This window comes from Trichosurus vulpecula, chromosome 3, assembly GCF_011100635.1.
Source record: "Trichosurus vulpecula isolate mTriVul1 chromosome 3, mTriVul1.pri, whole genome shotgun sequence".
Lineage (NCBI taxonomy): Eukaryota > Metazoa > Chordata > Mammalia > Diprotodontia > Phalangeridae > Trichosurus > Trichosurus vulpecula.
In genome coordinates, this window is record NC_050575.1 from 125152697 (window position 1) to 125176361 (window position 23665).

General features: G+C 37.3%; 1 protein-coding gene across 2 annotated transcripts in view; it reads right to left on the reverse strand.

Moving 5' to 3' along the window:
* TTLL11 (tubulin tyrosine ligase like 11) overlaps positions 1-23665 on the reverse strand; it is a 255439-nt gene that overhangs the window by 171777 nt on the left and 59997 nt on the right. For both annotated transcript variants that reach the window (XM_036750193.1, XM_036750194.1), the window contains exons 4-6: positions 9393-9968; positions 7928-8023; positions 5048-5166 (exon numbers count right to left, since the gene is read on the reverse strand). In XM_036750193.1, the coding sequence (XP_036606088.1) occupies positions 5048-5166; positions 7928-8023; positions 9393-9968 (791 nt within the window). The remainder of the gene's footprint in view (positions 1-5047; positions 5167-7927; positions 8024-9392; positions 9969-23665) is intronic.

Sequence of the window (23665 nt, forward strand, 5' to 3'; positions counted from 1 at the left end):
CTGACTCTCATCGTCAGGGCCAGTGCTCCAATTTGCCACCTCATAGGTGCCCAATATATGACACTTAATGGTTTTTTTTAGGCTTTTTTAAAAATTTAATTTATTTAATATATTTAGTTTTCAGCATTGATTTCCACAAGAGTTTGAATTACAAATTTTCTCCCCATTTCTACCCTCCCGCCCACTCCAAGATAGTGTATATTCTGGTTGCCCTATTCCCCAGTCAGCCCTCCCTTCTGTCACCCCACTCCCCTCCCCATCCCCCTTTCCCTTCTTCTCTTGGTAGGGCAGGATAAATTTCTATGCCCCATTGCCTGTGTATCTTATTTCCTAGTTGCATGCAAAAACTTTTTTTTGTTTGTTTTTGAATGTCTGTTTTTAAAATTTTGAGTTCCAAATTCTCTCCCCTCTTCCCTCCCCACCCACCCTCCCTAAGAAGGCATGCAATTCAACATAGGCCACATGCGTATCATTATGTAAAACCCTTCCACAATACTCATGTTGTGAAAGACTATGTTTTGCTCCTTCCTAACCTGTCCCCCTTTATTGAATTTTCTCCCTTGACCCTGTCCCTTTTCGAAAGTGTTTGTTTTTGATTACCTCCTCCCCTGTCTGCCCTCCCTTCTATCGTCCCCCCTTTTTTATCTTCTTCCTCCTTCTTTCCTGTGGGGTAAGATACCCAGTTGAGTGTGTATGGTATTCCCTCCTCAGATCAAATCCGGTGAGAGCAAGATTTACTCATGACACTTACTGTTAAAGTAAACTTCCCAGTACATAGCTGCTGTCTGTGATTCTATTGTTCCCTCATACCAAAAGTTTTAGTGATTCCTCATTGTCTACAGAATAAAATCTGATCCCTTTAACCTGGAAGTCAAAGCCAATCATAATCTGGCCCTAAGCAACAGCCCCCTTCATGTACTCTACATCAGACTGGACTAGTTAACTTTAACTGAGTATATACACACCTTGGGGTCTTTGTTCAAGTTTGTTGTTCCACCTATAATGCCCCTTCTTCCCTCTCCCCTTCCACTTGTCCAGTTTATACCCATTCTTGAGCCCTGGAATAACAATACTTTCAGACCTTGTTTTTGGTCCATTCTCTGAAGCCATGGTCCAGTGGGACAAGAGTAAAAAGCAAGGATTTATTTAGTGCTTATTATGTGTGGGGACTGCACTGAGTGCTGAAGATACAAAGAAATTAAAAAGACATGTTCTTGCCTTCAAGATGTTCATATTATTTTTTAAAATGAGTTTCCATTGATATTTTCTGTTTCTGACACTGTCATCATAATTATCCCAAATATCCCTCCTTTATTTTCCTCCCCAAGAACTATCTCATATGACAAATAGTATTTTTTAGAAAGAAAAAAAAACTCATATTTGCAAACAAATATGTATATGATTGATATTGATATATATTGACGCGTGTGTGTGTGTGTTTGCGTGTAGTATAAATGTGAGATTATGTCACAGAGACAGAACTGGCAATGGGCTTGGGGGTTGGGGAGGGGACAAGGACACTGGAAAAGTTCTCTTGTAGCAGGTGGGATTTGAGCTAAGACTTGAAGGAAGCAAGGGAAGCCAGGGGACAGAGACATAGAAGAAGAGCTGGTAAGGGGGACAGCCAGTGAAAAGGCAGAGTCAGGAAATCAGTGTTAAGTGGGAGGAATAGTAAGAATATCAATGTCACTAGATCATAGAGTAGGTGAAAGAGAGTAAAATTTTAAAAGACTAGAAAGGACCAAGTTGTGAAGGGCTTCAAAAGCCAAGTAGGAGATTTATTATTTTATCCTACAGATAATAAGGAGCCAATGAATTTTATAGAACGGAGGGGTGAGGATGGGATGACATGGTCAGACCCAAATTTTAGGAAGATCACTTTGACAGTTGAGTGGAAGATGGATTAGAGTGGAGAGAGACAAGGGATGCCAGCTAGGTGTGAAGTGCACCAGCATGATGGCTGTGTAAGTAGAGAGAGGGAAATAAGAGATGTTGTGAAAGTAGAAATGACTTGGCAAAAGATTGGATGTGTGCAACTGTTATGAAAAAGGGCCCACCACCAACACAAACTGTGGAGCCATCATCACAAACAGGACTGGCAAGCCAACCTAGTTGAAGCAGAATGAAATTAAGTAAGTGATTTCTAATGGTTCCCTACAGCCTAGAAGTCTAACCATTAGAAAATATTACTTAAAAGAATTGAAATAGTAAATTTACTTGTCCTTTATGCAATCTTATTATAATTGAGCAGGAAACAAAGTCACCAATATAAGCAACAGGATAATTCAGTAACAGAGACTTTCCATTCATTCAAGGAGTTTTAGAACTTTTATTGGAAGTAGAGGCAGCCTCAAAATCAGTACTTATGATACTTCATCAGCACAAATGGAGGTAGCCTCTGACTCTCAATAGGTCCCACCAAGCTAGAAAGGATTAGACTATAGGCCCAGAGGCAGACTGTGTCTGGGCAGTGCAAGCTATAATTTGGAGCTAGCTAAATGCAGAAAGGCTCATTAAGAAAAGGTCACTAATTTACTAATCATTAATTAATTATTACTTTCTGACCACCAGGTAATTATTTTCAACAAAGCAACTCATGAACACAATCTAAGGCCACAATCTTCATTGTTGGAGAAAAGACTCACAGTTATGAAAGAAATCATAAATTCTTGAAATAGTGAAATAAATACACAGAGGGAGAGGAGAGGGAAGAAGAGGAGGAGAGGGAGAGAAAGAGGGAAAGAAAATGAGAGAGGAACAGAGACAGAGGGAGGAAAGGAAGTAGAAAGAGAGGAAAATAGGTAAGTTGGGACAAAGAGAAGAAAGAGATGGAGAAGAGGAGCAGAAGGGAAAGAAAGAAAACAGAGAGGGGAAAGAGGATCATGGAGAGGGGGAATGAGAGAGGGTGGGGGAAGAGGGAAGAAAGGGAGGAAGGGAGAAAGATAAAAGAGGGGAAGAGAGTTGGAAGGGAAAAGACAAACAGAAAGAGAGATGGGGAGAGAAATAGGGAAAGGGATGAGGGGGAGAGGAGAAAATAGAAGCATCTAGAGTACACCAAGTAGAAAGAAAGGAGGCCCATGAACGAGGCATCACAATTGGGGGGGGGAGGGATATTGAGGTAAATAGGTTCTCAAGGTATCTAAGAGAGGGGAGAATACCAATGGCACTGAAAAAAAACCTCATAACTGCCTTATAATTACAGAAAAGATTTTCTGAGAAAATATAAACTATTGACCTATATGCCTGCCTGCTTTCCCATTTACATAAAATTTTTATGTACTGACATCCTTCATGAGATATTAGAAAGAAATAGATGGATTTTCACAACTGATATTCCAAAGTAGAACACATCTTTATCATCATAAGAGTGAATGAAAGATATAGAGAATATAAGATACCACTGTGCTTACTGTTTGTTGACTTAAAAAAAACCATTCAATATGGCGAAGCAAAATGCCACCTTACAAATTCTTCTCCAACAAGGTGTCTCCTATGCCTATGTCAACAATTTATGATTGCTTGAAAAATATAACAGCTCCATTTAACAACCTTCTGATTATTAATGTCAGGCAAAGCATAAAACAAGGAGCCAAATGCTCACCAAAGATATTTACAACTTAATGGAAGGGATTCAGCATAGAAACTAAGTTGAAGAGAATAATGCCAAAGACCTCACCGTCTTCCAGATGATTCTATTTGAAGATGACATTGTATTAATTTCATCAAGTTTTGGAACACTGTAAAGCCTCCTGAAGGAGATTCATGATCACTCTCACCCTAAAGAGTTTGGTCTAAAATCCACTTAGAAATATGGAGTGAATGAAGGATGGCTATCCTCCAGACTTTGAGAGGCAGTTAGATGAACAATCTAGAAAGCTCATCCACCACACATGTATACACATACATGTAGGGATGTACACACACACACATATATATACATATGTATGTGTATGTGTATATGTACATACACATACACACATATATAAATGTATATATTTGGACAAACACTAAAAATAGAAAGTTAGGCCCAAAATTAAATAAAAGAAATAAAGTGGGTTGGATTGCAATGTTATTTTAATGAACAAAGTTTCCCTGAAACAAAGATCCATGTTTCTAATTCCAGTATCCTACTGGTGGCATCATATGGCTAGAAGTCAACACTAATCTAAAGAATTGAAAAATGAATATCATCCAGACAGCAGTGGAGAGGCACATGGTAGGTATCATTAAGTATTATTAAAAAAAAAAAAAAAGGAATTACAAAGGAGAGTTACAAGAAAAAAAAATGTATGAGCAAAAAAGATGGACTGATCATCTGGTGAGAGGAAAAGATAACCAAAAGATAGCCTGTGTTGTGTGTCTACTGGTCTTATCAAAATATCAAGAATGACAAAGCATTTTCTGGGAAGACACATGTAGGAGTTGTCCAGGATGAGTAGTCACAGAGAGGTTGCAATTGGCATTGCTGGAGTAACTAACCACATTGATGAGATCACAGATCCATTTTGAGTGGTAAGTACTTCAGAATTCTAGCCATCTATGTTTTTGGTCACAGAGCTATAACTTTATATGATCTAGATTCTAACTTTATGTGCTAAGGTCCCTTCAAACTTTAACATTTTTGATTATTCATTCAAGAATATACTGAAGGTTTTTGAGATCTTCAAAGGGAAATACAATATAAATATGGGTGTTACATTACTATTTTGCAAGAAATTTGGGGGGGAAATGACTTCTACAAGTGATTTATTCCAAAGTTGATCTCTGTTGGGCAAGTATTCATTAATCAAGCCCCATGTGCCAGATTAATATGCATATCTTTTAATACTCAATCTTGTGAGTCACTCTGGTTAGATGCCATGTTATTCATTAATGGCAAATGTGATTATTAGATTACTTGATATGTAAATCATATACTATCAATATTTTTAAATGTTTTAAATAAACTGGAATGCAATTTTTTTTGCAGCCCAAAGAATTTAACTTACCCAATTTAAGACATTATAAAGTACTGATGATGAAAAGCAAATTATATAAAAATGCTTACCGGTTTTCTTTTTTCTTATTCTTCAGTGGATCAATTAGGCGGAGAGTATCTCTGATTACTGCTACTTTTACTTCTTCATCGACAAGACTTGGGACATTTTCAAACACCCCTGGAGAAAGCTTGAATTACAAAGGATTCTATGTTACAGTGAAGACAGTTTTTTCAGTGCTAAATGCATACTCTCTTCATTGTCTGTATTAGCTTAAGCCGTATTCCTGACTATTAAGTTGTGAAAATGTTAGGATATAGAATACAATTAAAAATATCATTGACTCAGTCTTAGAGGTGACAAGCCTTTTATATAAAATAACCAACTTCTTAGAACTTTGTGATAACAAAGCACATTACATATATTACCTTATTTTATCTTCATAACAGCTTAGTCAATGAGGTAAGTCATTTAAGCATTATTATTTTCAGTTTAAGAAGTGGGGAAACTGAAAACAACATCCTCATCAGTTACAGAACTAGTAAATGGCAGGCAGAATGTAAACCAAATCTTCTGACCAAAAGTCAATTTTCCTTCTACAAACCACATACATTGAATGTGGGGGTGCCATGATACACACACACACACACACACACACACACACACACACACTACACATTTACAATTTTTCAAGGAATTTGGCAAGAATTGACTTTTATGAGTGATTTTTATACCTGTAATGGTATAGTAGTGTAGTCTGAAGATTTAGGTTAAAGTCCTGTATCTGTCATTTACTAGCTGTGCAACTATGGGTGTTTTGTTTTGCCACTCTGAGCCTTACTTTCCCTACCACTAAATGGATGACAATAATATTTAGACTATTTACTGACCTCACAGGAAATGTATACTCCGCTTCCTTCCTAGGGAGGCAGTTTTGAGAGACTAGAAAGAAATCTAGATTTGAAGGAAGGGGATGTGGCTAAATCTTGGCTTTGTCATTCCTTTACTATATGGCCTTGACCCAATCACATGATAAAATGGAGATTACAATACTTATAGTACCTCCCCTCCCTACCATAGGGCTCTCTTAAAGATCAAATGATAGGCTATATTAAAAAATCCTTTGTAAATTATAAATGAGAGAGAAAAAATAATATAGTACATAGAGAGCTGATCTTAGAGTCACAGCGACTTGAGTTCAAGCCCCATCTTTTATACACATACATATAATATAAATACATATATAAATATAATATATAGCATATATAACTATGTGGGGATATTTATACAGCCCCATTTATATATACATATGCACATATAAGATGTGGATATAAATATATGTATAATGATGAGAAGATATATACATATATAAACACATATTGCATACACACACACACACACACACACACATACACACATACACACACACAGAGGCTAAGTGACCCAGGACAAGCCACTTAGCAACTCTCTAATGCTATAAGTTTTAAAGCAGTTGCCGATCTGCAGCAGTAGATGGAGTTTCCTTGCCAGACGTTCCTTATACCAATGAAATCGCAAGTCTAGATTTTAAAAAATCACAAACACTTTATGTATGTTATTTTATTATAAGAATGATGACCAAAAGAATTGATGAGAATTTTTTTAAATGATTGTTTATATTTGTGAACTAGACATGTCAACAGGATTAAATCACATTCACATAATTTCAGTTTGATGATATGTTTGGTAATTATTAATTAGCACATGTCAAATTTGATGGAAAAGGCTACCCATTTCTATTTTTCAAGACCTTAAAAATATGAAAGACCGGCATGTGGATATTTCTACATGACATTCCAAGTTTAACAAGATTGGAAATATCCAGATTTGAAAGAATATTAATAATCAGTATATTTCTAGATGCTTTATCTTTTAAAAATATTAATGAAATATCAAAAAATCTAGATCAGATCTCAAGTAGGTAGGGTTCTACATGCCCCTCCCCACTCCTAGGGAGAATTCATAGGAGGATTTGCATAAAGGTAGCACAGGATGGCTAGGTTTGAATGGGTCACAATCTGTATCACTGTAAGAAACAACTCTATTAACATATCACAAATCCGTCAGATTATTGATGTAAAACATCCTCTAAAATGGTATGGAGGTGACTCTGGATTTTGGAAGGTTACTACATGAATCCACAACTTATCAGGAATGGCTGAATCAGCAAGCCCCACATGAGACCATGAAGGGTATCAGTACTGGCAAGAAAAGGTCATATATCCCCTTGGAATAAAAAGGCCTAATTGTCCAGGAAGCAGCTTGGATTTAGAAAAAAATACAAACTCTTCTGCCCTTCTTGAATTTTAGCTCTCTAATCTTCAAAAAATTTGCTTAGCTTTGTGCTCAGATCAACAACTATCTTAGTCACTCTGCTCAGGCCCTGAGATTTCACTGTCCTATAGTCTTTGTAGTAATCAGCCAGCCTTGCCTCTAGTCTCCAGCCTTTCTTGTTCCATTTCCCAGGCAAAGGTTATCTTCTCCTAACTCCAGATATTTCCCTAATTATTGGGATATTCTGGCCCTTCTTGACAGCTATGCCATTAGAGTCCAAACTCTGACAGGTCCAAGCCAAGTTTGAAACTCTCTGAGTTTAACTGTGGACTATATGTCCATCTGTATTCCAAGAACCAGCCTAGCTAGATTAGAAGAGGCACATCCCGAGAGGTTTAACTACTAAAGGATGATTCTTTTTTTGGCTGCTGCCACTCATGAAGATCCTTTCTTAAGAAGTAGTAACAATATGACCTCCACTGAGGGAGGAAGGCCCCAGATAGACAAAATGTTGCATTTTTTGAAGCGTTAACCTTGAAAATATTTATAACATAGAAGATGATGACATGAGAGAGAGAGAGACAGAGAAAGAAAGAGAGAACGAGAGTGAGAGTGAGTGAGAGAGAGAGATGGCTTACCTCTTGTTCATGTTCTATTCTCATGCTGGGGTTTGCATTTACTTCTAGCAACATAGGCTTCAAATTTTTCATTAGAAGAATGTCGAATCCTAAAATCTGGGAATGATAAATAGAATTCTGAGTCACCTCTATGATCAAAGGTCTTCTTTCAGGTACTATAATTGCCTATTGTAGGCAATGCTACATTAACTATGACTGCCTGAATGTATAAAGCATTTTGTAAATACTTCTACACACATTATTCTTTTTTAGGGAGGTCACAGAAATATTCTAATATCCACTTTACAAATGTGGGAACTAAGGCATAGAGAAGTGAGGGGATTTGCCCTAAATTCATATAGGTGGTATATAATATTATTCCAAGTTTGCAGATGAAAAATGGAGACCCATAGAAGTAAAGTGATTTGGACAGTTGCATAATTAATAAACAGCAAGTACTACTGTCCCCCATTTTAAATTCCATATGATAAAACTAAGGGTGGTCACAGAGGTTGAATGATTTTTCCACAATGAAGTGACTACTGAGTGGGAGAACTAGGATTAGAATCTAGGTTTTCTGATTCCAAGTATACTGCTTTTTTCACCATCTTCTGATTCCAGATCAATCTACTCTTTCTGAAATGGAAATTTAGATGGACGTTTTGTGGAAGGTTTCTTTGTCTTTCTCCCAAGTTATAGAAAGTTTGTGGAAAACGATCAGTATTACAGGCTTGTTTAATAATACATGATCAAAGAACAAGAATGATTATGCTTCTAAGACAAGGCAGTAATATTATCTGTCTAACTTTAGACCTGGCCTGGGAAATGAGATGCTCACGAAAGGACAAGGACTGACGAGCAGGAGAGGCCAATGTTTATCATTCTTAATCATCAAGTGCTTCAAAGATGATACCCAGCCTTCAAAGATGATACATGTTTCCTGCTTCCAAGTCTGATGGAACTGTTCTAGTCCATCTGATATGTAAGGTAAGCACTAGCAAATGAAACATCACAGGAAGTAAAGGTCACTGTGAGTATACAAGCCAAGACTGGATGACCATTCATCAGTATGAGACTTCATCTACTGCTCAGGTAAAATCACTTCTTCTTTCTGGGCCTCTGTTTGCTCATCTGTAAAGGAAGGGACCTCTTCCAGTTCTGACATTCTTAAGGTCCTTTCCAGTTCTGACAAGTAAATGGACACCTGTCAGAGTGAACCTCAATAATAAATTTTAGCTTCACCCTTACCGATAAACATTTCTTTAGCTGTCTAGATCCTAGTTTCTTCTTCCATGAAAGGAGGGGATAGGGTTAGGTGATTTCTTTGGTTCTTTCCAGATCCAATATCCTATTTTCTGTTCTAATATTCCATGGTCTATTTCCTATGTTCTAAGGTCTCTTTCAGCTCCAGAATTTTATGTTTTAAAGTTTCTAACAAAAGGAACCTTCTCAGTTATGATTATGTACCAGTGATTTAAAGGCTTACCTGGAAGCATGTTGGCCCAGGCCTCCCTGCTGGTATGTCAGATTGATAGAATACTTTGAGCTCTGGTGTCAGTGCAATAACTGTCTTAATGACCAAAGAAATAATGTCCGACCAGATTTTCTTAATGTCAACTCCTTTGGAAGAGAGTCTACAAAGGATGCTGGAAAAAGTCCTTTTGCTGCCGGTATTGGCATTGTCAGAATGAATGAAGTTTTCACTGTGGATATTCAATGAATAGTTGGTTAAGTGCATAAATACATGATGTAAATTTCCAAAGTTAGGTTCCTGATATGGCTCTGTACAAAATCTAGAGAGTCCATCTTTGGCTATATAAATCTCTAAGGGTTCTAAAGACTTTAGTAAGACATATAGACGAATATCAAATTTCAGTTTGTCAATGAGGAGAGGTTTACAGATGTATTCCTGGACCACAGCTGGCCTGCTCTGGAGGTGTCCTGCCATTCGAATGTCACTGGGGTCTTTAATGAGGTAGATTCCATCACCTTGACAACCACTATCAGGTTTTACAATGAAAGTGGGCTTCCAGGAGGGGTCACCATCTTTCACCATTCGAACCTGAAAGGAATAAAGGGGAAAAACAAGAGAGGTTAATACTGAAAAACATTTCTTTGACTTATTCAACTAGCTAATCAAGAAGAGGATGACCAGAATGGTGATGGGACACCAAACTATGTCACATGAGGGCTACTGAGGAAACTAATTATAAGAAGCATTATGTATAATGGAAAGGGCAAGGAAAAGACTTGAGTTTGAGTCCCAGCTCAGACTACTACTGATTATGTGACCTTAGACAAGACCCTTCAGCTCTCTGAGTCTCAGGTTCCTCATCTATACAATAGGGAAGAGCAATAGTTGGACTAGCTAGCTCACTGATCTGTTGTGAAAGTCAGATGAGATGATAGATGGAACTCAATTTTGTCACCTTTAAAGCACTATTTATATAAATATCAGTTATTCTTCAATACCAGTATCTATGATAACATTAATGTAGACACTCCCTCCAGTAGTACAGTTACTAATACTTTCAGAAAGTGACTTAATGATTTGCTGTGACCAGAAAATTCATTATCCTGTGGAAAACCTGGTAAACCTTCACACTTAGAAAGGTGGGACACACAGTCTATCACCAGGCTGGTCCTTAAAGCCTTTCCCACTTGATAAAAGCTGCCAGAGCTCATACTTTACTGGCACAGCCTTTGAGAACCTGAGTCCACAAAATGGAGCCTTAGTGAAGGCAGCTATTATCTTTACTCTGGAAAAGAAAAGACAGAGGGACATGACAGCTGTCTTCAGATATCTAAAAAGCTGTTGTAGAGAGGAATGATACACTTGTCCTGTGAATCTTCAGAGGGGGGAGTTGAAACCAATGGGTAGAAAATATAGGCAGAAAGATTTCACTTCAATACAGGAAAGAAACTTGCAATAATAATTTTAGAGCAACAGTGAGAGCGATGGTAGTTTTTAAGAAGGTAATGGCAATATAAAATTGATATATTAGGAAAACTACTCTGTTAGTGTAGGATTAGGGGAGAGAGAAAAAGCAGAGATGGGGAAACCAATTAAGAGGTTTTTGCAGTAAGTAAGCAATTGTAAGTGATTTTGCAATCATTATCTTACTGGATCCTCGCAACACCTTGATGAGGTAGTTGGTGCAGAAAGCACCATCTTCATTTAACAAATAGAGAGGCCGAGTCTCAAAGAGAGGAAGTCACTTGATCAGTGTCACAAAGCTAACAAGCAGAGGTGAGAATGTAATCCAGGCCCTTATGGCCAGAGAAGATGCATCTCTTAACATGAGAACTAAACTAGCTTTAAGTCTTCGTAGATCATAACTTCCTGTCAGCTCCTCAACCCTTCTACCTCACTCCTCCTAAGCCTATTCTTCCTCTTCTCCCTGACAGCACCAGTCTTGCCACCCCTTCCTTATTCTCCCAGTCCATTGCCCCTGCTCTGGTCTCACTTTCTTCCCTTCAGAGTCATATCCTTATCAAGACCAGTGATTCATCACCTTAATGATAAACTATCCTCTACCTTTGAATTCCTTGCTCTCTTATTCTATTGTCATTTAATCCTAACAAACCCAAACTCTAGGTTACCCCCACCATCCAACTTTTCTAGTCAGGCAAAATATGATGAGTCCACTACAAATTTATGACATCTAATCTCAACTGCTACATAGTAAGACTTTTATTGTTCACTGATTGACTTTCTATCACACTCTCCAGAAAAGCAATTGCAAATCTTCTCTTCGATCTTCAAGTCTCACCTATTTCACTCCTCCTCTCTTTCCCAAAGAATTTCCCCCTCCCACTTTTATGGAAAAAAATCAAGGCCATCCATCCGGTGTGAGCTACACTTTCTCCCTTACTTCATACATCAAAACTCCTTCACATCTGCCTTCTTTTCTCCTCCTTAGCTCCATTCTCTGATGAAGTATTCTTTCTTCTTGCCAAGACCAATTTCTATTTGTGTTCTTGCTCCTGTCTCCTCTGGGGCCTCACCTCCTCAATGACATATCCACCTCCTCCCACCCATCGCTACCTCTCTTTCTCCACTGGTTTCTTCCTTGCTACCTACAAACATGTCAGAAGGTATCTCTCGTGTTTAAAAAATATTAATAATAATATATCTAGGATATTAAACTTAGAAAGCTGTAAAAACTCTGATCAATGCAAAAACAATCCATGATTTCAGAAGACCAGTGATGGAAGTACACTATCCACTACCTGTAATGGATTCAGGTGTAGAATATGAAATGCATTTTTAAAAGCATAGCCAATGAGGGAATTTGTTTTGCTTGATTATGCATATTTGTTACAATGAATTTGCTTTTCTTTATTTTTCCCCCAATGGGGTTGATGGTGGGTAGAAAATAAAATAGATTTCTGTTAACTCAAAAATAATTTTTAAAAATCTACCATATACTGAAGCTATTTGTTCTATATCTCTTCTCCCTTCCACATCCAAATTCCCAGAAAGGCTTGTGGATTCTACCTCTACTATGTCTTGTACATCCCTCTTCTCCATGCATACAACCACTCTCCTAGTTCAGACTTTCATCAAATTATACTTTGCCTGCAACTACTACAGTAACCTTCTACTTGGTTTCCCTGAGCTCAGTCTCTCCCCTCTCCAATCCATCCTCAACACAGATGCCAAATTAACATCCCTAAGTTGCAGGTGTGACTATGTTACTTTGCTGTTCAAATATCCTCAATAGTTCTCTATTTCCTCTAGGATAAACTACCAAGTCCTTAGCCTGACAGCTAAAGCCTTCTGTAATATGGCTTTCCAGATATTTCATATTACTCCTCTTTGCACATTCTTCATTCCAGACAAGCTAGTCCACTAGTTGTTCCCTGAGCTTTGCCCATTTCCCATCTCTGTGCCGTTGCAGATGCCAGGACTGGCCTCCTTCCTCACCTTCACCTCGCAGAATCCCCAGCTACCTTCCTTCAATGCTCAGTTTTGGTGCCATCTCTTATACAAAGATTTTCCTGATACACATAATTTTTAGTGATCTTTCTCCTGAAATTGTCTCATTTCTAATGATCTATCTATCCATAACTCCAAAAAGATGTATGCTCCTTGAGGACAGGAACTGTTTTGTTTTAGTCTTCGTATCTGTGGGACCTAGAATTTGGCAAGCCCTTAAATTGTTGCACTTCAATTCACTGTGAGAGTCCCATGTAGTACCTCCACATACTGGATTTTACTGACTTCTTTCCCCATTGTATTTCTAAGTGAAGCTTCTGCCAATTCCTTAGGCACTATCAGTTACCTCAAGCTTGTAAAAGAGCATTAACAAGGAAGAAACATTTAAGGCTTTAATAATGCCTCACATCAATTGTTTCTCCTTGTCAGCAAGATTCTAGAATGTACCATCACAAGAAATCAATTTCATTCTGCAAGGTACCTCAATGGGGCAGCCTTTCTTAGAACTATGACCTTGATGTTTGGATAGTTATTTAATATGCATCTAATGCATAAGTACATTTGGCATCTTGCAGTAACAACAAGTACACCACACAAATGACAATTAGAGATCAGAAAATGAAAAGTGCCAAGTTTGCACTGATGGGTGATTCTCCCCACTGAGGGCTTTGTTAGGCTGAAGATGCTAACAGCTCAATACATTACTGAAAGCAATATTTTCTTCTTTGAATGCAGTAGATATGTCTCAAATAAATTAGACTTCATGGTCAATAGTCTCAGCTATTCTGTGTAACTGAATATTTCTTGTGCTTGTTCCCTAAAAAGAAATAACACAGTAGAAAAACACTAGACCAGAAGCTAGAAAATCTGAGTTTTTGTCACTGTGACCTTGGCAAGTTCTCTCTTCTCTCTGGACCCAAATTTCCTCATTTATAAAATGAAGAGTTTGGGTACTAGAAAAAGACTGTAATAGCAAAATCAAAAGGCATCAATAAAATATTGAAAATAAATGAAAGGGTTAGACTAGATAATCTGCAAGATCCCTCACAGTTCTGAAATTCCCTGTTCTAAACTCCCTTCTGACCCTAACATCCTATGCTCTAAGTTCCCTTTCAACCCTAACATTCTAGGTTCTAACACTCTATGTCATAAAATGATGTGTTCTAAGGTTCCTTCCAACTCTTAACAGACTATGACTAAATGCTATGTACATTAAGTCCTATACAAATGTCATGAAAATAACTTTAAAGTTTCAATTATCCTCATTGACATGGGAAATTGCTTTCAAATTTGATATGTAATTGGTATCAGAAACCAATGAGTTTCACACTTTTTGGTTTAGTAACTGACTGTTTACAAATTTTCAGAATCCCAGCATTAAAAAGGGCCTTCAAAGTTTTCTAGTTAGACCTCCTAATGAATGGATAAATTCTTTCTACAACATCCTTGAGAAGTGGTCATCCAACCTTTGCTTGAACACTTCCAGTGATGAGAAATGTACTACTTAATCTGGCAAATCATTCCACTTTAGATAGTTCTAATTATTAAGAAGTTCTTCCTTATACTGAACCCAAATCTCTTTCCCTGAAACTTCCACTTCTTTGTTTAGGTGCTATCCTCTGATATTACACCAAGAAAGTCATGGAATATTAGAAATGGAAGAAAGTTTAGAGATTATCCCCTCCAAACTTCTTATTTTTGCAGATAAGGAATATGAGGGAGGCTGACAGGTTGTGATTTGACCAAGGTCACAAAGCAAGTTAGAAGCAGAACCAGAACTATGCCCATGTTTTCTGGCTGCTAGTACAATACTCTTTTGTCTACTACATCATAAGCTTCTTGAGAGAAGAACCCATTTTTCATTGTCTTTATTATGCTCAGTGTATAATACAGCTCTTAAGAGGCTAGGAGAATTGAATTGAAGATGGTGATCATTTCCATTCCATGTCTTTTCTATAAGCTACGTAATTCCCACTTCCTTCAATTAATCCTCATATGATATGGTTGGGGAAGAGTCCTCTCACCGTCCTCACAGCCATTACATTTTATTTTCCACATCCATATCACTGTCTGCCACCTGCATTTTAAAAAGAAGCCACTACAGAATTTTGTTCATTCTCCTTGGACATTTAACTCGATGAAAAATTTCCTTCCAGTTTTTAAGCATTCTATAACAAGAGTTAAATAAAAATACTGCCCCACCTGAAAAGACTTCAGGAACTGAATGAAGTTTTACGCAACCAGTGATAATATGAGACTGAGCAAGGTGAGCTCTTAGGCTAAGGTTGATCATATCTTCAATTTTATTCAAAATCTATTGCTGAATATGCTACAAAACCTATTGCTGTTATCTTGTAACAGTATACATACACGGGTGGCTGAAAGAGATACAAAGCCGATGAGCCTCCTGTTAGCTTGCCGTTCTCGTCTATTAAAATTTGATATGTGATATGCTGACCCCTAGTGGCTATTTAAGAAAAATTACTGTTTAAGGTTTTTTTACCCACCTAAATTTCCAAAGTCGGCATTAAAAGGGGGCTGAGAATGTCACAAGCTTATTTTTTAGAACAAAGGATACTAGAAAATATTTAAACACTATGAATGCAGTATATAACAAGGCTATCAATGTAGGTAATACAGAGTGGAAAGAACATTGATCTTAGTTAGCATCAGAAGACTCTGGTCCAAGTCTCAGTTCTGATCCTGGGCTAGACACCACTTCTGTGAGCTTCAGTTTCCTCATCTATAAAATATATATGACCCCAAAATGCTTGCATTATCTACCATCATAGGGTTATGGGAAGGAAGGTGCTTTATAAGTTTTTTTTTTAATGTGCTATATTAATGTGAGCTATCAGAGTTGGAAGGGATCTGAAAGCACAGAATGTTAGGGTTTGAAAGGTTCTTGGAACGTAATAACAAACATTTAGATAATACTTTAAGATTTATAAGGGACCATCCTTACAATAAGTCTGTGAGGTAGGTGATATTGTTCCCTTTTTTATATATTGTTCCCTTTTTACAGATGAGTAAACTGAAAATCAGAAAGGTAAAGAGGATTACTCAGGGTCATACAGATGTCAGAAAGGCTATATGAACCCTGGACTCTTGGCTTAACATCCAGTGCTTTTTCCCCATATATTTTGGGCCCTCCTGGCTCAAAGTGAATGTCAACAGTAACTGTTTCTCTTTTGACCAGCAACCTGGAGGGTCTTCCTAAACCAGTTTGATTTTTTTTTTTTAATTAAAGGGGCCATCCTTTGACTTACTTCTTAAAGAGGCCTATATTCACTGAATGGGTGTTACCTCACTGAAAGTGAAAACCTGAAAAGGCCTTAGCCTAAAAAGGCCATGGAACCTCATTGCTTCCTGGGCCATCTCCAGTCGTCCTGATGAATATCTGGCCACTGGACCCAGATGGCTCTGGAAGAGAAAGTGAGGCAGGTAACTGTGTACAGCCCTCCCTCACTCAAAGTCAACTGCAAGTCATATCATCATTTCCCTGACGTCATGATCCTCTTTGAAAATGAAGGACAAACACACCAACCCCATAAAAAATCCCTTAAGGTCCCTTGTAGCTGTTAGAGCTAGAAATGGAAAATGACTCATGGCTGATAAGTAGGTAATCTAGAATTTGGATCAAAATCTTCTGACCCCAATTATGTAGTAAGAACATTCATTTTATTATCAAGTCGCTTAGTAATAAGTTGAGGGATAAATACCTAAGACCATTTATTTACTAGGTAGACTACTGAGTAAGCTAACCTTTCCAGTCAAAACTTCTTCAATATAAGAATTTTCTTAGACTAAATTTGCCAATCAATTTTCATCCATTCTCTAAATTTACACAACTACATAGGCAACTGAAATATATTTCAGACATACAGATCATTAGCCCCAGCTATTCCAAGTTTCTGTTTCTATAACCTTTATGGTTCTTGACATAATATTAAAATAAATATTAAGAGATTATTTCCCAATGTCTCTTCCAGCCTTCCCCAAGTCTTCTACCCTCACTTTTTCTCTTCCTCGAGGGTCTATATCACTAGCTGAAAGAACATCTCAGGAAACACAACTTCCCATGAAAAAAAATTAATACTGGACTTAAGAGTCAGAATACTTGTTCTAATGCCAGCTCTGCTACTAAATTGACTGTGTGACCTTGGACCAGTTCCCTTCCCTGAGTCTTGGTTTCTTAATCTATCAAACGAGAGGGTTGGTACATGTTCTCTACAGGTATTTTAAGTGAACTTTCAGTGTAGTATAGAAAATAGAGCCTTGGGCTTAGGAGACCTGGCTCCAAGGACCAACTCTAACTACTAGCTATGTGACTGTGGATGGTTCACTGATGCTATCTGAACCTCAGTTTCCTCATCTGCAATTAGACTGTGATTAGACTAAATGATCTTTCATTCCCTTCTAACCCTAAAGGAATAATCAACACCAGTTCGAGGCGGTGAGTGAAAGGACTTACGTGTTCTGATATCCACTTCCAAATAAATAAAGCAGAGAGGGAAAAAAAATGCCATAATTAAGAGAAGCAGGATGGTGCAACGGAAAAGGAACTGGACTCAAGAGCAGAAAAACTGAATCCAAAATCCAGTTTTGACATTTAATAGTTGTGCAGCTTTATATTTAAGTTATTTAACCTTTATTATCCTATTTCCTCATCTGTAAAAAAAAAGTAATTTTTATGCTATCCTTCAGGGCAATTGTGATAAAAGCACTTAATAAACCTTAAAGTGCTATAAACTGCTGAGTTATTGGCATTATTATTACTTCTAAGAATAAAAAACATCAATGATCACAGACCCACTGCCTGATTTTCATGAGGGCTGGGTTCTTTGGTTGCTAATCAATCAAGAGCATCAGTGTGGCATGGTGAATAGAAAGCTGGTTCAGAACCAGGAAGATCTGGGTTCAAGTCCTGGTCCTGACACAGACTGCTTTGTGACCATGGGCAAGTCACTTAACCTCACACAATGCTCTAGGCCACTTGCTAAGACTGTAAGTTGCAGCGAATGTGCCAAGCTCATTGATCTCAAATCACTATATTTAAAACACAAGCTTTTAAATTGTATTAGATGATGACTGGAATAGAAGCTAGACTTTGATCTGTGGGTTGTGGTGACAGTTTATTCCTGGCTATCTCCACTCATGCTCACCTTAGAGTGAGATCCCAGTATGGTATAGAGACTGACCAAATTTCTCCACAAAGCAGCACTGAGAGCTATGAAAAAATATTTTGTCACCACCAGTGACTTGGTTTATAGCTGTTAGGAGGAGCTCTCGAGTATAAGCATGCTTGTAGATATGGGCAGAAGTTACAGAGATGCAAAAATGCCAGCTTACTATAAAAAGAAAAATCCCTAACAGTCCAAAAATGGAATGGGAAGCCTTGGGAGGTAGTGAGTTTTCTGTCACTAGAAGTGTTAAAGAATTTTTTTTATTAGACAATTATTATATTATTATATTATTGAACTAGATAATCTCATGGTATATGGGATAAAATACTGGATTTGGAATCAGAGGACCTTTTGTTAGTTGTGTGTCTTTGGGCAAGTCACAACCCTTCTATGATTATATGTGGGGGTTAGACTATCTCTAAGGTAGTTTCTAGTTCAATCTTATGATCTCTGAAGGGCCTTTTAGCCCTAATAGGATTCTATAATTCTGTCTGCTACATCTACCCTTTGTAATAGATCCACTCAAGTGAAAAAGCAAGGTGTAGTACAAAGAACTTTGGAATCAGAAGATAAGAGTTTGAATCCTGGCTCTGATGCTTAGCTAGTTGGTATGATTGTGGACAAGTTATTCTACCTATCTTAGACTGGTTCCTTGTCTCTAAAAGAGAGATAATGCAGTATTGCTTAGATTAGAATGTCAGAAGATAGAAGGGACCTTAGAACTGGAACAGAGAATGAGATACAGAGGAAGTTAAAAGACATAGTTAGACATGGAAAAAGTCTTAGAAAAAAAGAATTATTTCATGAAGAAAACTCTTTATAAATCTTAAAACACTATGGGAATGTGAGGTGCTATTATCATTTGACACTTGGCTGCTTTTTATTGTCTTTGTGGCCTTGGTGCCTAAGACAGTGCCTGGCATAGAGTAAATGTGTATTGATCGATTGACTGCTTACACTCCTTCAGTGATATGGAAAAGTTTTAACCATTCTTCACAACTGGAATTATAGAAGAGATTTCACCTTGGGCAGGAGTAGGTCTAGATTAACAGAGATCTCTTCCAATCTGAAGTTTTATGAACTAGACTAACCAGACAGTTCTAAACATGCCCCCAATCCCTCCCAGATCCTGAGTTTGGGAGGCAAATCACAACCAAAGTACCAGAGAGGCATCAGCCTACTTATTGACCCCAGGAGAGCAAGAACAGGATATCCTGCCACACTCAGTGTTTCAACTGCCAGTTTAAATTTCAAGGCAAGTCACGAAAGTGTTGACATGTAAGGAATTACTTTAAAATGCCTTTGATCACTGCAGAGCTTTATGGTGTTATAAATGAGTGTGCTGGTTGGGAGGCATGCCAGGCTGATTTTTCTAAAGGGATTCCCACTGTGAAGATGAAGGCCAGACTTGTAAGATACTTTTCTCAAAAATAAATACCGTGTTTTTTTTCCTTCCATTTATTTCCTTAGGAGTGGGTTACAACAGAACACTGTGATTTTTACTCACCACCTCTTTACGTCTGCATATACCCTGTTGGATATCCTCTGGGTTTAATTCATAAACTCAAAAAATGTTAGAACTAGAAGAATAAAGCACAAAGAATATTAAAGTATAGAATAGAGAATGTTAGAAGATAGAAGGGATCTTAGAATGTTTGAGATAGAGAAGACCTTAAAAGACAGATAGTTAGACATGGAAAAAGTCTTAGAAAAAAGAATGTCAGATCTTGCATTATTAAAACATAGAATATAGACTGTCATGGCTATAATGAGTATTCTAGTAATAATAACAGCTGGTATTTACATAGAACTTCAAAGTTTGAAAAGAACTTTCCATACGTGATCTCACTTGAACCTCACAATAAATGTAGGAGGTAAGCACTACAAGCATTATTCCCATTTTACAGATTAGTAAGCTGAAGCTTGGAGAAAGCAATTTCCCTCAAGCCCCCCCACTTAGGAAGTGTCAGAGGCAGGCTTTGAATCCAAGTGTAACACTCTATCTACCGTATCTTGCTAGGTGTAATAGTTTACATTCTAAGATTTGTTAAATTGTATATTGAATTCTTTATTCCAATATTTGTTGAACTTTTAAAATTGAAGTAACATGGTCCTTTCCAGTATTAACAGTCTATATTCTGTCTTTTAACATTCTATGTTTCAAGCTACCTTCCAGTTCTGATGTTCTTTTTTTCAATGTTTATTTGTTGAATTTACAACAAAAACTAAACATGTATGCAGTCATCAAAGGCAAGTTACAAATAACTAACACTATAGCAGAGTAGTAGCTCGCTTACCCCAATTTTTTCACTTTTCCTTATTCTACATACAGCAATTAAGAATAGTTGCACATGTATTCCACTAGCATCCAAAAGACCCAGAGGGAGGTCTGTAACACATGAAGTCTATCTTCTAGGTATTTAGGTATTACAGAAGAGCACAGAGAATCCCAAAGCATGAAGAGGTGTGAATGGGTTATGATCTGTCTTGGTGGAGGAAGTATCCATTGCAATAAGATCATGGATCAAAGTAAATATTACATAGGCCTGTAGAGAGACCTAACTCTAATACTGTGGTAAAAAAAAATCTATACTCCAAGATCCATTCTAGTGTTCTTCCTGTCTATTGGCAAAGAGATGGTGGACATGGTGGACAATAGTAATAAGGTCAATTTCAGATGTGGCACATGTTTTTATTTATTTTTCTTGACAGTACTTATTTGTGACAGTGAGGGTTTTAATGGGGAGTACGGAAGGGAGGAAATACTAGAAAGTGACAATAATATTTTTTTAAGGGCATCAAAAGAGAGACAGACACAGAGACAGAGAGACAGGCACAGACACAGAGAGACACAGAGAGACAGAGGCAGAGGCAGAGGCAGAGGCAGAGAGTACTTGAAAGCTTGTCCTTGACACTGCCTTGAGAGATTAATATGGTTGGTACTTGGTTTTATTACTTATTGCTTAATGCACTTGTCACATGCACTCCTGATATCTGTGATGGAGTTTTATCCTTTGATTAGACTGTAAGATCCTTAAAAATAAGGAACAGTGTCTTATAATTAGAACTTACACTTAACGTGGTGCTCTCAGTTTAAACCCTACAAAGTCCTATTCCAATGCCTCATTCTGGCATGGGAGATGAGTTTGAGTTACCAAAGGCTTTATCAGCAGAGTGGCTAGCAAATCCTACCAAGTTGAAAAGGCTCCCAATGTGGTCCTGGCAATGTACTATGTCTGAATTCCTACCTAAGTTTGGGGTGGTTCATCATCAGTAAGCAGTCTACTTGGGGGATGAATTATTTGGCCATAGCAACCCAGGAAACAAAGAAAAATACAAAATGGTCCTCAATCTTATGCATCCCTTGCTTCTACAATGACAGTGAGAGGAGTGGGGAGAGGGAGATGGGGCATTGTTCCAGAGAGTACTAAGCAGAAGTATGCTGGAGCTGAGATGAACTGGCTTTGAAGTTGATTGTTACATTTTCAATGTGAGCATTTACATCTTGGAAACTGGCAAACCTATAAATCAGGGCTTGATGTATTTTGATTGATTAGACTTTAGAAAGTGGTGGAGAAAATGTTAATAATTCAGATTAAACTTAAATAACAGTCCTTTGGACATTTTTCCATTGTCTACCAGCACTTTCCAGCATCTTTGGTACTAAGAATCTCACAGTTTTTAGACTGCCTATAAATATTAACTTAGTCGCAGGTACTTGAAATACAAAATTCTTATTCAATGACCAGTGAACAGACATATTATGGTACAAAAAGAACTGAATGCTATTTATCTTGACATTCCTGCTATAAACAAAATTGAATAACACAAGGAAACTGAAGCTAAATGGATAAATTAATGGTTCACAGGTTCTCTTTGAAGTCAGTCAAGAGTCAACAAGCATTTATTAAGCAGCTACTACTACATTCCTGGCACTAAGTGTTAGGAATACAAAGAAACGCAAAAACAAAACAATAACACCAACTCAGTACCTTCCCTCAAAGAGTTCACATTCTAATAAGAAAGCCTTTATTTCTCTTGTAGAGGCAAAATAAGTAGCTGGAGAAATTGGCTTATCAGGTATTCAAAGGCAACAAGAAATAAGATTTCATGAAACATTTGATCATAATGACAAGTATTTGCAAAAAAGGCTGTCATGGAGATAACTGTAACTTATGCACCAATTATCAACTGCAGAGAATAAAGAAGTACAGACATTTTACAAAGAATATAGTAAGATCCTCCTAATTAAAGCAATATATAGTTTGTTATTTTAAGACTTCAATGCAAAGGTCAGAATAGTCAAGGACAAAGAAAAATATATTGGAAAATATGGTTCAGGAATAAAGATAGAGAAAATCCAAAAACTTGTATATTACACAGATCTCTCGTGACAATACAATACAAATACTTTTAAAATGAATGAAAAGCATTTATTAGGTGCTTACTATGTGCACCAAGCACAAGTGCTGAAGGCAGGGGGCTATTTTGAGCACCAAGAAAATCACAAAAAAATGAAGCAATTCTATTTTAATAGACAGGAAACAACTTATGATGTAGAAATTATTCCTGAATTAGTTGTTTGTGCACAGTGAGACCTCTGAATTGTTAGAACAAAAATCAAAATACAAAACTAGGAGAATAAAAATGAGAAGATAAGGTGTGCACTGAAAACAACTTCAATCTGATCTATTTAAACAAGTAACTGGGAAAGAGGAGACCAGGCCTGTTATTTCATCAGTGTGAGAAGCTCCCTATAAGGAAACTTTCTACTAAAGCATATTGGCAACTATTCTATAATTTATAGTCTGAGAGAAAGGTGCCTGGAGCTCTGAGAAGTTAATGATTTGCTATCAGAGATGGGATTTGAACTCAGGTCTTCCTAACTCCTAAGCTAGTTTTTCATCTACTAAGGAGCTACTACTCAAACAAACTACTAACACTGAAAAATGGGAAAGGAATAAAGAAACACTTCAACCACCAATCACGGTAATTTCATGCAGAAGTCTAACTGATATAATTGCCATAAAAGTGGCCCAAAAGATCCTAAAATACATCTTAGTCAGCAAGAGCTTGACTTACTTGCCAAATGGAAAGAAAAGACAGCCAAAGGCAAAAGAGGTTTAGAATATAAATTCATTTGAAAAATCATGCTGAGATAGAGAACAATTTACACAATAACAACATTATAAAGAAAAACAACTTTGAAAGACCTTAGAATTCTGATCAATGCACTGACAAAGATTCAGAGGACTGAAGATGAAACACACTACCCATATCTTGCCTGGGGGCTGATGGATTTAAAATGCAGAATGAGGCATACATTTTAAGCCTACATGGCCAATGTAGGAATTTGTTTTGCTGGACTATGCACATTTGCTATAAAGGGTTTCTTTCTTTTTTTTTTATTCAATGTGAGGGGGAGGGAGGAAGGGAAAAATGCTTTTAAAATAAATTTTCAATTTAACAATCTTACTGAGAAGAATGGGAGATTAAGAGTAGCATCACCTTACAAAACATCAAGAAGCGGTGAAGAAAAACAATTTAAAGAGAGCATGATGAGCAACTGAACTAAGCAAAGTGTTTCTGAGGCCATTTAAGGATGAAACTGGAAGAAGGAAAACAAAAAGA